Genomic DNA, 17746 nt, shown 5'->3' with positions numbered 1-17746 from the left:
GTACTTAGATTAATTCATTTTACCAAGGCAACATTTTATTTATTTATTTTAGCTGGTGTTTTTCATGCAACAAATATAAAATATATTTGATTTAAACTTTTTCAATTACTGAAAGTATTTTTTTATTTGAGCAATAACACTGATTTAGTTTATGATTTTTAATATTTTAGTTGAGTATAATTTTTATACTTACATTTGTATATTATTTAATTTTTATTTTTTTCATTTGGGGGTGAAATATGAGCCAGTAGTGTTCATGATCGGTTTTATGAGATTTACACACATAAATCTTATTTTTGTTATCAACAAGGAAAGTAAAAGTAATAACAGGGCCAAGCTTTATCACCAGATACTGACCCACACTCATATATATTCACAGCTATGATGTTTGAGAAACCAGTCCTGATCAGTCTGGTAATGCATCATGGGATGGATGCCTCATGATATGATATAAGACGGGAGGATAGATGCTTTGTGCTGCAGTCAGGAGGGAGGCAGATACCTTCTGTTTTTCCATCCTTGAGTGTTTTACAGCAGACACACTCCTTGCATGCTGTGTCTAAAAATATGTGGCTGTCTTCCTCCCCTTGACCTCTCTTTCTCTTACTTTCTCATGCTTTCTTTCTTTCCCCCCTCTCACTCTCTCTCTCTCTCTCTCACTCTCTCTCTCTCTCTCTCTCTCTCTCTCTCTCTCTCTGTTCTCTGTAGCTATTGTTGAACACGGCGTCTCGCACGCAGTGAAGTTTCCTATGTCTACTACAAAGAGTTTCATTTTTCCGTTGGGCTAGAAACAACAGCAGATGAGTGTGTGTGTGTGAGAGAGAGAGAGTAGAGGAAGAGAGAGAGAGAGGAACATGAGGAAGTACAGCCCCCGACACAGGATGTAGCAGACCTTTGTGTCACTGAGAGTGAATGAGAGAATGACAGCTACTGCAGGACCCACGGCAAAACTGACATTTTTCTCAAAAAAAAGATCAAAGAGAGAAAGATGCATTTGCATGGTACTGTCAGCACTTTCACAGCTCAAAGAAGGTTCACGCAAACCAAACCAAAACATTTTTTATTCACATTTTATTGCATTACAGTATCATAATTGTATCATCATTGAAACCGAAAGACAAAAAGCATGTCATGGAGAGAGGAAGGAATCTGCAATATCTGTTTTTAAAGGGGTGGTTGATTATGATTTCAGTTTTCTAACTTTAGTTAGTGTGTAATGTTGCTGTTTGAGCATAAACAACATCTGCGAAGTTACAAAGTTCAAAGCAAAGGCAGATATTTGCTTTTAAAGAAATCGCTTTTTAAGGACTACAACAAACGGCTGGTACTACACGACATTCCTCCCGGGTTAGTGAATTTATACGGGAACGCGATTTATAGATTATCATTACAGAATATGCTAATCAATAACTAGAAGATAGTTTACTCCACATCAGCAACATAAATTCATCAACTAACCATTCAGAAATGTCCCGTCCCAGTCTCTCCATCATTGTCCGACTCCGGTTTGAACATAAAAGGATGACATTTTTTGAAGTTTTCAGTGTGTGTGTGTGTGAGGTAAAAGGACATGAGCTCTTGAAGCTCCGCCCCCTGTGCCGGGAGCAGCAGCTCATTTGCATTTACAGGGACAGACGCTAAAACGATGCGTTTTTGCTCACCCTCAAAAAGTGACAATTTTAACATGCTATATAAAAATGTCTGTGGGGTATTTTGAGCTAAAACTTCACATACACACTCTGGGGACATCAAAACGTATTTTACATATTGTGAAAAGGGCATTATACCACCCCTTCAAAATCTCTCACGCAGATCCCGTCACATCACATGATGTCACTACACCAGTTTAAGAGTTCACACTTTATTCACACGAACGACTTCATTGTGTTTGCGTATGTTTAAATATGGTGTGTAGATGAGACAGTTCAACCACTAATGAAACTTCTGTCTACTAACCGATACTAACACAGACATGTGTCTTTGTGACACAAATGAAGATATTTTTAATATTCTCTCATCCTTTTTTGTCCATCCGTTGAATGTAAACCAAACCAAAATTTTCACACTTTAAAAAATGACAAAAGTCCATATAAACTGAGTGGTGTGATCTAAGTCTTCTGATGAGACACGTGCTTTATATGATGAATAGATTTAAAGGTACAATATGTAAGATTTTTGTAATAAAATATCCAAAAATCACTTGCAGTGTGATATATTTCCTGCAGTTGTGTACTTACAATATCCCAAAGGTTCCCAAAGATTTTTAATTTCAGAGAAATTACAATTTTAAATAATGGCTCATCCCTGGTCATTGTCGCCTGTCATCAATGACGTAATATCCGCGTTATCCATGGTTTCCGCTCGTACTGCCATAGAAACCATGGCAACAGACATGGACAACTGCGCTACGTCTAGCGGCACGCTCACACTGTTGTTGTTTCGTTCAAATATTATGGACCATGGCAAGCAGACTTTGGGACAAAACTAAAACTACTAAAGAACTAAAGCTAGGATCAATATCAGCGTGGCGTTTTCGAGATGCCGAGAGCTCCACGACTAACTTTGACTTGACAGAAATGCGAGTGTTGCATGTGCTTTATTAGACAGGTGAGCAAATATACATAACACTATTCAATGTTATATAGCTCAACATGATAATGTTAGAATATGATCTGTATGTTATTTTAATGTTGATCTAGCTTACTGCTAGTCTCATACAGACAAACTAACACAATGAATAACATTATAACTTTCAACACACTCAAATGCAGTTTAGTATGATAGTGTAGAGCGAGTGAAACAGCGCTGCGTTACCTCAAGTTTCATTCGTCCAATAAACTGACCTGTGAGTTTTAATTCTGCACTTGCGGGTAGTTCAGTAGAATGAAATGTCCTTATTCCTTTATATCCGCGGGAATCGCGTGTGGCGCTGATATCTGTCTCTTATTAGCAATCGCGACATGCTTCATATCATACCACAGTCATGTTTAAAACATTAATGTTTTCACTCATCCATAAACATTATTAGATCCATCGGCATGACGACAAGTTCCATAATTCCGCTTATTCAAGGTACGCCTTTGTTCTCGTTAGAGGTTAGAGACCCCTAGCGGCGATAAACAAACAAACATATTCTAGCTTTAATTCTGGCTTTTATTCACATATAAACATTGATCGGACATGTATAGTAGAGGATGGATACCCGGGTATCCAATACCGGCCCGGGTTCGGACAGATATTTAGAAATGATGTTCTGGTCGGGCTCGGTCACATCAGCGCGATAAGGCATTGAGCATTTCAAATTTAAAACAGCTTATTATGTATAGCCAATGTCTTTCACTTGATGCAAACGTTCGTTTTTGTGATTAAAATACATATAAAATATTACCCTAACATCCGTCTTCCTGTGTGCGGAAATTTATGTAGCTGTGACAACGAAACACGTGCATGCGCGCCTGTGTTAAGAGCGCTTGTTGCTCCGTGCGCGCTTATGCGCTCTTGACATTTCCGAATGCCTTCCTACAGTTGCTTAATAAAAGCGGGCTTTCCACACAAACAAACGTACATGTCATTAGTATGAGAACAAAATGGGTCTCGTGTCGGGCTCGGACATAAATATCTATAATATAAATGCCTGTCGGGCTCGGGTCGGGCTCAGTTACTGCTCTGCCTGACGCGGGCCGGGCTCGGACAGACAAATTCGACCTGATCCGCACTCAAATGCATAGAGCACATCAAATATGGTAAATGGGAGTTAAACTGTGCTTGCTTGTTCAAATGCAGTTTTCATTTTGAGGGTTAATTTCATCAACGAAATATGACAAAAATTGTTAATTGACAACCTTTTTTTAAAGACGAGACCACACAGAGGTCATTAAACGATAACTGTGGCTATATCAACATGCAATAGCGTTGATGGAAAAAAAGATGAGACTAAAATGTGGTAAAGAATAATAATAAAAACTTTACCAAAATCTTTCTTTGTTTTTGTTAAAAAGAGAGGAGACAAAATAGTACTGACTGCTGTAGTGATGAACTAATAAATCCAAACATGAATCTCCTCTATATTGTTTGCAGTTGTGGAATAAATGGTCTTAATCAACCTCTGTTGTTTGAATAGAAAAAAACATGTACGGTAATTTGAAATAATTATTAGGAATTCTGTTTTAATTTTATTTCAGAAGTTTACACTTTTCGAGAGAAGTTTCTAGTTTTACCAGTTTTCATAATGTAGAATATACAGTATATGTAACTAGCGTAAAATAAATCCGTACACTAGATGAGGTCAAATCAACCATCCGTATGAGTTTGTGCTTATAGGTGAAAGTACAATAAAGTGAAGATGAAATGTAAAATGAAAGATGACTAATCGTGGTGATTTCTGTGGTTGTGGCTCATAAACTGTGTTCCTACGTCGTAGTGAGAGCGGTTCAGAGACGCCGTTGTCATGTCAAAGATATCCTGCGATAATTTTCTGACTGTGTCAGAAGTTTAGCATGATCATCTCACAGTGTGTTTTCTCTTACGACCTACGTTTACTGACTAGCCAATACAAATGCAACATGAAAAACTTAAAACTACTTTCCTCAGGATCCATTTGCAACATTGCCATGCCAGGTTGGCCCCTGTACTCTAGCCATCACCTCGGTCATATTCTCCTCTTTCGCGTCCTCTTTTTTTCAGCGCACATAAAAAACACAATTGTCAGTGCGATTCATCTTGCTCTGTTTGTTTACCACTAGCGCTATTAACACTATTTTTGGGTGAACTGTCCCTTTAAGACCAGGTCAATGACATCAGACTTCATTGGTTCCGTTACTGACGTCAAACCTGTCGTAACTCATCAACACATGCCATATTTGAACATACGTGAGAGACTTAGATTTCCATCAGGTGCCCACAAAAAGCTTTCATAAGGCTTCAAAAGACTTTTATTACATAATGTGTATGTTGCTGCTGCTTTTCCGTTTCATGATGACAGTATTTTGAGTCGGGTTTGGGTGAACTGTCCCATCCGGCATTACCCACAGAGCTGTGTGCTGATGGCAGCTGTCACACTCTTGTTCCACTCGGAGTCATGTGACCACCTCATCCTCCTTCACCTGATAGTGTGTGTGACGTCTCTTTTCTTTTCCCTCTCTTCCTGTTGTCATTGTCTGTTTTTCTGTTGTTTGTCACTTCCCCCACAGAGAAAGCTCCGCTGGGATATGTGAGGAGATTTGCTTATGATTTTTTTTCTTTTTTGCTGTTGGATTTACAAACCAAAAAGGGATCTTGGTGTGATTTTCAAAGACTGCATATTGTCTGCATATGTATTAACGAAGCAGTGAATTTACAAAGCATTACCTGAGTTTTCTGCATGATTTGTTGACAGGATGCAGTCTTTGACACGACTGCTTGTGAAATTGAATCATAGGATGCTTCCCAATAAAGACTGGCCTACCCAGAGCTCATAAAGCTTTCTAACAGATGTGATTAACAAACCCTTTATGTAAGAGTGTACAGTGGCTTCAAAAAGTATTTGAACACTTAATCCACCTGCATGAACGTTTGGGGTCGTGTTGAATGTTTTCTGTTTTTGAAAGAAGTATACGCTCATCAAGGCTGCACTTATTTGATCAGAAATACAGTGAAAACGGCATTATTGTGAAATATTATTATAATTTAAAATGACTGTTTTTTTATGTAATATATTTTAAAATGTAATTTATTCCAGTGATCAAATCTGAGTTTTCAGCATCATTACTCCGGTCTTCAGTGTCACATGACCCTTCAGAAATCATTATATGATGATTTGATGCTCAAGAAACATTTCTGATTATGATCAATGTTGAAAACCGTTTTGCTGCTCAATATTTTTTGTAAAATTACCATTTTTCAGATTTTTCTAATGAACAAAGTTCAAATAAACAGCATTGTTTGAAATATAAATTTTTATTTATGAATGTCTTCACTGTCACTTTTGTTCAATCTAATGTGTCCTTGCTTGAACAAAAGAATTTCTTTAAAAAAAAAAAAAATCTTACCGACCTCAAACATTTGAAAGTTAGTGTATCAAACCAGAAACAACAGCACAGGGATACTTTACCAACAAATCATTGCACAAAAAAAGATTTTTTTTTTAAATCAGACGGATACATTGTTCAGAATGAAGACCAAAAGTGTTGTGTACTTTTTGGAGCCACCATACAGTATAGCGGTCTTATTTATGACAAAAACACTCATAAATGGTCAGCTTTTTCATGTGGAGGTCGTCCTCTGGTTTTCTCTGTTTGCTTTCCGCTTATAAAAAATTGCTTTCCGCTTATAATTCCTGGCTTGCCGCTCTCCTCTAACATGAATGTATTGTTTGAATGATCAGCGTTTGGGTGACTCTAGTAACTGGTGTGTGAGCATGTGTCTGCGTTTGAATGAACACACACCACTGTGCTGACATCTTCCTGTCTGTCTGTGTGTGTGTGTGTGTGTGTAACAGGGCGGCACTAGCGTCGGCCCATCAGGCGCAGCCTCTTCCTCAGACGCTCAGTGTCCTGGAGAACACACCGCAGGTCCGCGGCATGCACACCATCATCAGGTCAGACACACACTCGCGCCTTCGCTGTGACGCGTGGGAAGCACATTATTGCATTGTGTAAAACTGGCCCGAAACTTCCCGGCTAACTGTACAGCAACTCATATGTGCTAATGTCTAGAAGTAACATAATTAACTAACTATTTAGTTGATATTTATTTGAGATAAACTCTGTGCTACTGCCGTGGTTTTGTTTCCATCTACTAGTTTTGCTTCTAAACCCAGATTTTACATTAGATATTCATGTGATGACGCAGCGCAATACTAAAGTGTGTATTGTACAAAAGAAATGCCCAACAATATATATGACACAGGCTGAATGGGAAAATGTACAATTTTGCAAATGTGAACAACAGCAGAAGGGAACATCACAGCGTCTGCTATAGTTTCGATTGTAGGGGTTTTTTTTGTCTTGTAGTTTTTAGTTTTATTTTGTTGAGTTTTTTTGTTGTTTTTTGTTTTGTTTTTTTGTCTTGTGTTTTTTTTTTGTTTAGTATTTATATTTTTTTAGTTGTTTTTTGTTTTGTTTTTTTGTCTTGTGGTTTTTTTTGTTTAGTATTTATATTTTTTTTGTAGTTTTTTGTTTGATGATCAGTTTTAGTTTTTGTGTTTTGTAGTTTGTTTTATTTTATTTTTCTGTATTTTATTACACCTGTGACCCATTCTTGTGTGGCAGATGCAAGATTGAGACTGTCCCTCCTCATGCTCCCATCAGCCAACTAACAATATGAAGTAGCAGAAGCCAGTGGCTGAAATGTTTTGAACTTTCATTTAGAAAGTTTCTTCGTTGCTTGTGTCCATGCCACAAACTTTGTGCGGTTATGCCAGGCTATGATGACTAACGGCTATTGCATATAAAAAAAAGGGCAAGGCCTACAATATGTCCCGTCTATCTGACAGCTCCATCCATTTTTTGTTTTAAAAGTCCCGTTTAACCATGTTAGACCGTGATATCCAGTGAAACTGTGACATAATAAGTAAGGGATAATGTATAGCGAGCCGGTTGTTATAGCGAATACAACTTCGCTTGAATCAGCCTGAAGGGGTTGTATTTGCTATAACAACCGCCTCGCTGTATACATTATTCTGCTTATTACATGGCTACCTACCAAATAAATCAATAATTTGACACAAAATATTGATTTAAAAAGGAGTTTATTGATTTAAAAAACGATTGTATTGCTTCCGATAAAGAACACCGTGTCCATGGCAACGCTCTGTTTTTCATGGCAACGGTGTGTTATCAAGAAATAACAGACTGCATTCTACATTAAGCCTTGTTTATACTCGACGCGTCTGCACGAGCGCGGCAAAAATGACGTCATTGCGGTGTGGGCGGTCGCGCGCGTTGGGTGCGCAAAGGCCCATTTCACCTGGCGGTGTGCACGGCAGATTTTGTAACAGCGCGCGCGGCTCCGCATCAGAAGATGAACGATTTCGAGCCGAATCTGGCCGAGCACGACCTTCTCATCACACCAGCACCCAGTTTGTGCGTCTAAAGTAGTTGCTTACATTTTAAAAAATGAGCATGCAATAGCATAAAAAGCCTTTTTAATGAACATAAAGGTCCATGGTTAATACAAATGTACACGAAAGTTAATGAAATGTTTAGTGAAATTAGAAAATATTTAAGAGATCGTTAATTTATTTGTATACGTACATGTATTCCCATATAGGCTAGCCTACATATTTTGTTCTAATGACACAAGTAATAATCTCAGGGTTTACTGGGTTTTACACGATTATTTTTGTATTGGTGGTGGTAACTAAAATAAACATTGTCACGTATTTATATTTCTTCTTCTCACCGATTCCTGATGGTTTAGAGAGGACAATTACTCGGGTCGCCCCCTGTAGTTTCAAAGAATAGTACAACGGTGAGCGCGTCAAGTATAAACGCCTCGACCGTTTGGAGAGGTGCGCCCGCAGTCAGCGGAGACTCGCGCTCGTGCGGACGCGTCGAGTATAAACAAGGCTTTAGAATTGAACCAAGCCATGTAATAATTATAAATAAATAGGATATTTCCCATTTTAACAATTCAAACACACTTTTTAAATCTGATAAATCTAAAGTGGTTTTGTCATCCATGCTTGTTGCAGAAACAAAGAGACCAGTCGAGACGAGTTCATCTTCTACTCCAAGAGGTTAATGCGGCTCCTCATCGAGAGAGCGCTGTCCTTCCTCCCGTCTCAGGTGAGAAAAGAGATGCAGAGAGAGAGGAGGAGGAATTTTTTAGATCAACCTGGTAATGGCACGCGAAGTGATTTGAGTGTGTGGGCATGGAGGCCTCGTCTTGAACGTGGAAACTTGGCTTACTTGTCCACCGCAGTGGAAATTCAGACTAACACACACAACATGAGAGAAATGGGCTTATCAACAAGCAGCAGCGACACAACGACCTTTACACTTAAAACGCTCACAGGAGAACTGCAGTGAGCTTCATCATGTTGCTGCTGACATTTTACTGCGGCTTTTAATCAGAGAGGAAGATCAGTTTAGCTACATTTGAGATGCTTGGACGAAAACCACTTGACGTTACAGTTTGCCTGTTATCTGCTGCAGGTCCACATTGTTCAGACCCCACAAGGAGAGGATTACGAGGGCAGGAGCTTCCATGGGAAGGGGGTAAGAGAACAACGTGCCTCCACATGCATTGAAATGTCCTTGTTTAGGCGATCTCTTGGCAATGCAGCCTCTAATGCACACGTTTGTTTTAGGGTTTGCTCTGTCGCACAGAAATGCTGTCGTTCTCTCTTGTATAGAAATGTTAAGGCCTTAAAAGGAAATCACACCCTTTCTCTGTGTTTTGAGCAGATTACGGGTGTGTCGATTCTCAGGGCGGGAGAGACCATGGAGCCCGCGCTCAGAGCCGTGTGCAAAGACGTCCGCATCGGCAAAATCCTCATCCAGACCAATCAGGACACAGGAGAGCCTGAGGTACCGCCCCTTTCTGCTGTTACTGCCTCCCAACATTATACATATCAGATCAAGTGAGCGGAAAGTAGATTTAGTGTTGGTTTTATTTATTTTAATTTGTTCAATTTCAGTGTCCATAAAGGGAGCTACACTTTTTGTGAGCCCTACGTGTATCACATTTCCGTGATACAGTATTTTGTGTCAGTACAATTTATAGGCGTTTTATCATTTCTGTCTCTATTTTGCTGCCTTAAAGTGCAATGTGTTTAACTCTTAGCACCAATAAGGACTAAATTAAGCAAAGTTTAGAGCTAATCAAGGATTTGTTGATGGTTTTGTTTTAAAACGAGTTGTTGCCACACTTAATTTTAAACACCGATTAGCAAATCAGGGATTAGATTTATAACCTGTGATTAACCACCATAATGATTCGCCATTGTAATTAAACGGCAACAATGTTAATACTCCATTTCCTTGTTTATTGACCACCAGGAACTCCCACTCTCTGACATTAGTAGTTGTTACAGAGACAGGAAATAAACTTGTCAAATGTCGTTATAAACGGCCGTTGCTGATTTAGCAGGCTATGGAAACATTGTGTGGATTTCATTTGCCTGGAAATATTCATAGTATCAATTAATGGAGTAATACGGCAGCATAACGTATAACAATGCAACCGAGATGAGAAAAAAAAAAGCTAGCATGATTCATGAGTGGCTTTCTCCACTCTTGACAGCGCCACCCTGTCCGTTTGATCGCCGCCCAGGCATGAGAAACGGCCACTAGCGCTCACCTCATCATCACCCCTGCCGTTAAATCCTAAATATACTCCTCTCTTCTTTCCTTTGTCCGGCACCAAGATGAGTGACGGATCCGTATCCCGGACTCGATAGCAGGCGTAAGCTTACGGGCCGCCACGATCCTCACGCTTTAAGTTTCATTTTTATTTGTTGATAAATCTCTGAGACCTGACGACATACCCACTCTTCCTGTCTTTGTTCAGTCAGCCTCATATTTTAATTGTAGGTACACTTTATTTCATTCTATATAAACCTCCTCATCTGTGAGTTTGAAGTTCATTCCTAATTGAGATTTAAATCAGAGTTTAAAGTTATGGATCAAATTGATGGTTTAAATGTAAACCTGCTTATTTTTAAAACGAGGTTTATAGTTTGGTGCAACAGAATTATCGTATTAGGTAAACCTCGATTTAATCTAGATTTAAGTTTAATCCTTATTGGTGCAAACCCAACTTTATTATTATAATTTTTTTTGTCTCAATCAGTTAAAATAAATAATTTAAATCGTGCTTTATCTCAATTGTTTCGTAGTTGATATATTCAATTTGAGGGAAGAAAAAATATGTGAAATTATTGGTTAATTGTGGAATAAGTGTGCATATATAAACGCAGTGAACAGAGGTTTATGTCTAGAGAAGCAACTACACGATGTTGCGATACAATTGTTGTTTTTTTAGTACCACTCTGTTATATATTCCCACTTCCTGACATTACTGACGTAAGTGTTTTGAGAAATCACACTTGTGTTAGACGTTTAAATAATCACACAGACTTGTTCATTTTGACAGCGCTGATGTTTTTTAATTACATTTTATGCATCTATTCATTTGTCTGATTGGTAGCACTTTATTTGGTTACACTTTATTTTACAGTACTTGTAGTGTACGGGGTAATATAAGGTAACTACATGGGTTAAGGTTAGGTTTAGTGTTATAACCGTTATTGTAATTACTATAATAAGTACGTATAATAAATACCTATATTAAGTAATAAGTATAATAAGTACATAGTATGTACATGGGAAACATGCATTCGTTTAAAGGCAGTGCTGCTGCATATATGGATCATATTTCACCCCAAATCATAAGAAAAACAAGACTTTTTTAACATTGTTATAATAGTTGTAATATTTGTAATTATGTAATTATAGTTGTAAAATTTGTAACATAGTTGTAACATTATATCGTCCTTCATTTTGCATAATGTCTTATATAAATATAATTTTTAAAAGGCATTAGACATTTAAATAATCTCATGTACTCGTTCAATTTGACAGCCCTGTTTTGTTTTAATTAATGTGTATATATATATATATATATATATATATGTGTGTGTGTGTGTGTGTGTGTGTGTGTGTATATATGTATATATATACTGTATATATATTAAATTGATTAATTATTTTACATTTATTTTATTTATTTTGCTGCACATAGTGGCGTTGTTTAAGTTGTCTTATGTTTTCATGCAGCTGCACTACTTGCGTCTACCCAAAGACATCGGCGAAGATCATGTGATCCTGACGGACTGCACGGTGTCCACTGGGGCGGCAGCCATGATGGCCATCAGAGTGTTGCTTGTAAGTGTATCTGAGATCTTTCTCTCACACACACACCGCTGCAGCAGCTCTAGCCGTTTAATGGAACTGCTGGTGTGCAATGGCACAGGCACACACGCCTACTCAAGCACCACATGTAGAGCGGCCCAGTTCGCTTGTCTGTGAGTGTAGGCGTAGCAGTGAAACCTCACTTATCTGACAGCGGCCGTAGAGCATGACACAACGTCACACAATCTCACATATTCATTCTACAGTTGATCCGAGGCTGAGCGGCTGTATTTATGTTGTTACGTTTGGCCCGGAAGAAACTTAAAACACACTTCTCATGCACTCACCAGCTTATATAATTGATCTACTAGCACTGTATATGCATTCATCACAAGAGAAGCGTGATCTGAAAAGCCCTCCACATCTGAAGTTATGTATTAGGGCTGGGCGGTATGATGTATATCGTTACCACGGTATAAAATGTCTATCGTTAGAGATTATGCTATAAATATGTAGCACTATTGACACTTCATAGTGATAAAATGCATGAATGAGAATATAAAGATCGGGACGTGCTTGATGTTAAAAAGAGCGCAATGTATCCTGAAAAGAAACTTGGTGCGGTGCTCGTGCTGACTGGCACACTGCAAAAGTGCGGGCACAGAAAGCTTCCTCTCCCAAAAGGGGATCGTGAATGTGGGACGTGCTCGATAAAAGTGTTATTTAGCACATAAATAACATAATAACTCGACAAATAAATAACAAATAACTCAAATGCACACATAATTCTGTCAAGATTCCCACCGTGTGGAGTATTCATGTAAACACAGCCGGTTATGTCTCAAGTGAGAGTAAACGGTTGTGTGTAAACCGGATGTGTATCCGTATAATGGATCCGTGCATTTAGTCTTAAAGCGACAGCAGCCTAATAAACCTGCTGCTCTGTGTCATTAATGTGAATCAAACAAAAGAGGAAATAACTTCCTGCTCTTGACTGAACAACTGTTTTTGTGTGCAGGACCACGACGTTCAGGAGGAGAAGATCCTGCTGGTGTCTCTGCTGATGGCTGAGATGGGTGTGCATTCTGTGGCGTACGCCTTCCCTCAGGTCAAAATCATCACCACCGCCGTCGACAAGAAGGTCAATGACCTCTTCCACATCATCCCTGGCATAGGTGAGCCATTGCTTTATTCGCTTGACTGTGGCTATTTCCTTTACGCCTTCAAGTTACGTTTACACAAACAGGCCAATCTCACAAAACCAGACATATTTCACCCTAAATCAGAAGAAGATGTAAACTATACTTTGCTTAAAGGAACATTTACCATTAAAGTTTTTAGCAATGTGAATTTTTTTTAATGACTATTAGTTTTTCATGACTCGTATATTATTATATATTAATTGGGATCAGAAAAAGAAAGTAATATTTTTTATTTAGCTAGGATGCATTAAATTGATCAAAACTGCCAGGAAAGACATTTATAACGTTACAAAAGATTTCTATTGCAAATAAGTGCTGGTTGACTTTATATATATATATATATATATATATATATACACACACACACACGTATGTATTATATTTGATATTTCAATTAATGTATCAAAATAGTATTTGTTGCACTGCTTTTAATTTATTCTGTTTTAAACACTAAAAATAGAGTAAAAATAAAAAATTACAGTAAAGAGAATGGTTAACACTTTACAATAAGGTGTTATTAGTTAACATTAGTTAAACACATTTATTAACCTTAGTTAATGTTCATTTCAACATTTACTAATACATTATTAAAATCAAAAGTTGTATTTATTTACTCTCAGTTAATGCAGTGTGATCTAATATGAACATTTCTATTAAGTAACATTAAGGTTATTGAATGCTGTCAAATATTTAGCTCATTGCTAGTTTATGTCAGTTATTGAATTTCAGTAATGAAATGTTTGGGTAAATGTGCTTGATTGTCATGAAATACTAGTCACTAGCAAAAACTCTAAATAGTCCAAAACCTTAGCTCAATTTTTCTTGCGCAATTTCCTCGATGTTGATTTAGGGGTTAGTTTGTGAAATGTCAGCGCTACCCAAACCGTGTATGTAAAATTTGTGAATATTTTTTTGTGTCCAGGAAATTTCGGGGATCGTTATTTTGGCACGGATGCTCCTCCAGACTGGAGTGATGATGACATGGATGAGCAGAGCTGCTGAGACGCCAGTCTCACAATCACGTCTCATATCTGTACATTATAAAATATTTTTATACTCTTTTGCACTCCCCAAACAGAAATGTTTTATGTGAAGTTTTTATTTGTGAAGGTTTTATTTATAACGTTTTTTTTAATGTAAGTTATTTACTGTGTTTCGGTAAAGTGTGTAGTGTTTGACTCGGAAGCTCGCGCTGTTGATCTGTTGCCTTACGTGTTTGCTGACGTGTGGAATCTGCTGTTTAGGTATTTTCGGCATGTGAACTCTCATCAGCGAAACACAGTGTGTCTGGTTGTCGTGGCATACAGCATGCCACTTTTACTCGGCTTTCTGAGAGTAAAAAAGGCTGCCTCGCTACACTTAGACAGTGAATTTCTTTGAAGGACCACTTCATCGGAAAAAATGTGTGGGCGTTGCTTTGTTTTAATCTTGCTTTCAGTCTCGCTTTACCTGCAGACGGCTGCTGACCAAACCACAAGCTGTTAACAATTACACTTTCACAACGGAGAAATGCATTCTCTACTATGGCTCAGGCTTTAAAACTTGACGTGTTTTTCAAATTCCGCACAATTTTGAGTCGGTTGGACAGTTTTAAATGGAAGATGTACTAGGGTTGGAGTTGCAGAGCGCTATCTGTCAAACACACACGCACGAGCGAACCGCTTCTGTGTGTCTAGTCGGTGGTTGTTGAGTTTTAGGTCATTTCAAGTTTTGTTTTAGAGGTTTATATAAAAAATAAAAAAGCCATGCTTTAAGAATGACCTGCTTCTGGCATCTGTCCAGTGAGTCTATATCTGCCTTTACCTTATGTGGCTCAGATCTGCTCGATGTTTGCTCAAAAACATACAGGACGTACAAGAGCAAAACTAGCCCACAGGAAGCGTTGGTGTTTGGCCTCAAATTTCGGTTTAATTGTGTCTGGTTTAATCGTGTCTGGTTTAATCATTTTATACCCACTGAGCACTTTGAGGAGGTACCTTGCCTGAAGAAATTATTTTGTCAAAGAAATATAGGATTTTGTGCATTGTTTGTTTGATTTAGTTAACAAAAAAAAAATACTTCATAAAAATGAACAGTGTTGTATTAATGTTAGAGCACTGAGATCTGCAGTGTCACGGCATAGTGAATGTATACTGTGACTTTAAACCCACAACAGGAACAAAAGTCTATAATTTGTTATTTTATTGCTTTGTCATTGCACATTTTCTGAAATACTTGATTTTGATTGGTCAGTCGGATATTTATGTGTAATAAATAACCTTGCATAATAAAATAATTTCAACTCGAGTCAATGTTTCATGACCATTTATTGAATTATTTGGTGAACTGCAGTGCATTGTAATAATTGTGATGTGCTTGTGATCGTGACTCACTCACATTATCCATTGTGCATTGTATATGCAAAGATGTGTATTACTATTTTAATTGGAAATTGAATATTTTCAGTAAAAAAAAATTGTTTTTGCTTTTTGAGAGAAATTAGTACTTTTGTTCAGCAAAGCGACATTAAAATGATCAGAAGTGACTGAATACATTTATAATGCTACAAATAAATAGTTATTTTGAACTTTCTATTAATCAAAGAATCCTGAGAAGCAGCACAACTGTTTTCAACACCGATAATAATCAGTACAATGTGTCGAGCATCAAATCAGAATGAGTTCTGAAGGGTCATGTGACACTGGAGACTGGAGTAATGATGCTGAAAATTCAGCTTTGATCAGAGGAATAAATTACATTAAAAAAACATATTGAACAGTTATTTAAAATTTCACAATATTATTATTATTTTTTTACTGTATTTTTGATCCAATAAATGCAGCCTTGGTGAGCAGAAAGACTTACCGACCCCCAAACCTGTCCATGTAGAGGAGAATGAGCCGGAATAAAACTCTCTCACAATTTATTATGTACAGAATTTGCCTAATTTTTGCAACGGAGACAGCGGGATTGAAACTCATTCATGTCTCAAACACACAGGAAGGATGCTGTGGTTGTCCTCTTGATATGGAAACTAACCTAGCGATCTTTCATCAGTTTCCATAATTAACTCCACTCTGCTATAGCTAATACACTACAACACTACAACATCAACCAACGTCCCTCAGTGTTTTCTGCTCCAAAAACCAGCTGATCTCACAGATCAACACACAAAATGTAACTAGTGTGTCTTCTGCAAAGCTTAGACTGCAAACTGAGAACATTAGTGTCTTATACAGTGTATTTTCAGTGACTGATGGAGGTTAATGTGACTCATCATTACAACAACCTGGTCAAAATGAACAAGCGACGCTTAAATGCTCAACCTCGTTTCTTGACGCCACTCAAATTTTCATCTCGGAAAAAAAAAAAACCTATATTCTTCTCTTCCTCTGTCATAAAACAATCACCGCGTCATAAGACGTTTTAAAAAAGAAGCGGTTAGAGATGAATGAAACGTGCTTTAGTGGCCTTCGATATTGAGATGTCATGGAAAGTTTACCACAGAGCTTGTTCATAGTGACAAACAGGAAGGAGGTGCTTTGCTGGTGTGTGTGTGTGTGTGTGTGTGTGTGTGGCAGCTCTAGAGCATCTCCAGCACTGAGCAAAGGCCCTTTAGGTCACAGGAGCGAGTGTGTGAGCATGAGCGGGACGGTCCGGCTTCTCTAGAGGTCGAGAAGATGACAACGTTGATATTTTAGAAGGCCTCGAAATCTTCTCTCAACGTGGAACAACTGAGCGTCTGTGTAGGTAAGGCAGAGGTGAGTGTTTTGCGATGCTGAGTGAACCAGCCTCACAGTCAATACCAAATTAAATGTATTAAGTGAGAAGTCTGGAGACGACACGTGCGCACAAAATGTTTAGGTTTCCATGCTTGGGAACGTCGTCCTGGTGTCAAACGTGATCTTAGAGCAATGTTTTATGATGTTTTTTGGTCTAAAAATGGTAAAGCTGTGGGACGGTGTTGTTCTGTAAAGCCATTGCCGTTAAACACACTAATTGAATGGTTGTGAATTGTGATATAATCATCGGATCAAATTGTCTTTGTTTTAGCTTCATATTAATGAATCATTATGTATGTAGATATATCGATTATAGATGTAGCAAGTTAAAGGAAACGTTTCAATGGCCATTTCCAGCTGGAAAGGCGCGAAAGTTGGTCATGATGTATTAGCATGAAGAGTCACATTTATGACCAATAATGAGTCTAATAATGAACTAACGAGTCGAGTTTTTCTATTGAAAAAGGGGCATGACGAATTTTTATGGGGGACATTTTCTGCTGTCAAACTAAATTTGGTGTAATTGTTCTTGTACCTGAAATGTGCTAAGATTATAGATCCATTATTATTATATATTGGTTGTATTGAATATCTAGGAGACGTTTCGCAAGTATATTTCTAAATTTCTCCATCTATTTATTCTATATTTCCATATGATGTGCTTGCTTTTCCTGCATTCAAGCCATGCAATTATCTTCTTATCATCTGCTGTGTATGAAATACATTTTTGGTAAGTCTAGATTTTGCTGATCAAATTTTTTTATTTTTTATTTTTTAGCTAGATGATGCGAGTAATCTGTGGTCGGTGTGATCTGACCATCACGAATGAGCAGTGCTTTTGAGGACTGTCCAACCTGAGAATGCTTGAGTTCTGGTCAATCTCAGGTTCGTCAGCCCATGAAAGCCTGCCTCGCTGAAACCCACACGGGAACCGCTGGTCCTCCAAACC

The 17746-nt window shown here is 38.0% G+C and overlaps 1 protein-coding gene across 6 annotated transcripts in view; it reads left to right on the top strand.

Annotated features, from left to right (window-relative positions):
- Positions 1 to 15323, top strand: part of uckl1b (uridine-cytidine kinase 1-like 1b) — a 32950-nt gene extending 17627 nt beyond the window's left edge. For 4 of the 6 annotated variants that reach the window (XM_079589712.1, XM_079589717.1, XM_079589714.1 and 1 more), the window contains exons 8-15: positions 5190 to 5209; positions 6476 to 6574; positions 8672 to 8765; positions 9135 to 9197; positions 9387 to 9509; positions 11760 to 11867; positions 12853 to 13009; positions 13959 to 15323. In XM_079589712.1, the coding sequence (XP_079445838.1) occupies positions 5190 to 5209; positions 6476 to 6574; positions 8672 to 8765; positions 9135 to 9197; positions 9387 to 9509; positions 11760 to 11867; positions 12853 to 13009; positions 13959 to 14038 (744 nt within the window). In that variant the 3' untranslated portion in view covers positions 14039 to 15323. The remainder of the gene's footprint in view (positions 1 to 5189; positions 5210 to 6475; positions 6575 to 8671; positions 8766 to 9134; positions 9198 to 9386; positions 9510 to 11759; positions 11868 to 12852; positions 13010 to 13958) is intronic. The other 2 variants (XM_079589713.1, XM_079589715.1) reach the window with 1 other exon arrangement.
- Positions 15324 to 17746: the final 2423 nt, after the last annotated feature.

The sequence above is a fragment of the Phoxinus phoxinus genome (assembly GCF_949152265.1).
Source record: "Phoxinus phoxinus genome assembly, chromosome: 18".
Taxonomy (NCBI): Eukaryota; Metazoa; Chordata; class Actinopteri; order Cypriniformes; family Leuciscidae; genus Phoxinus; species Phoxinus phoxinus.
Note: the sequence above shows the minus strand (reverse complement) of the source record. Positions and strands in the feature narration are given on the sequence as shown.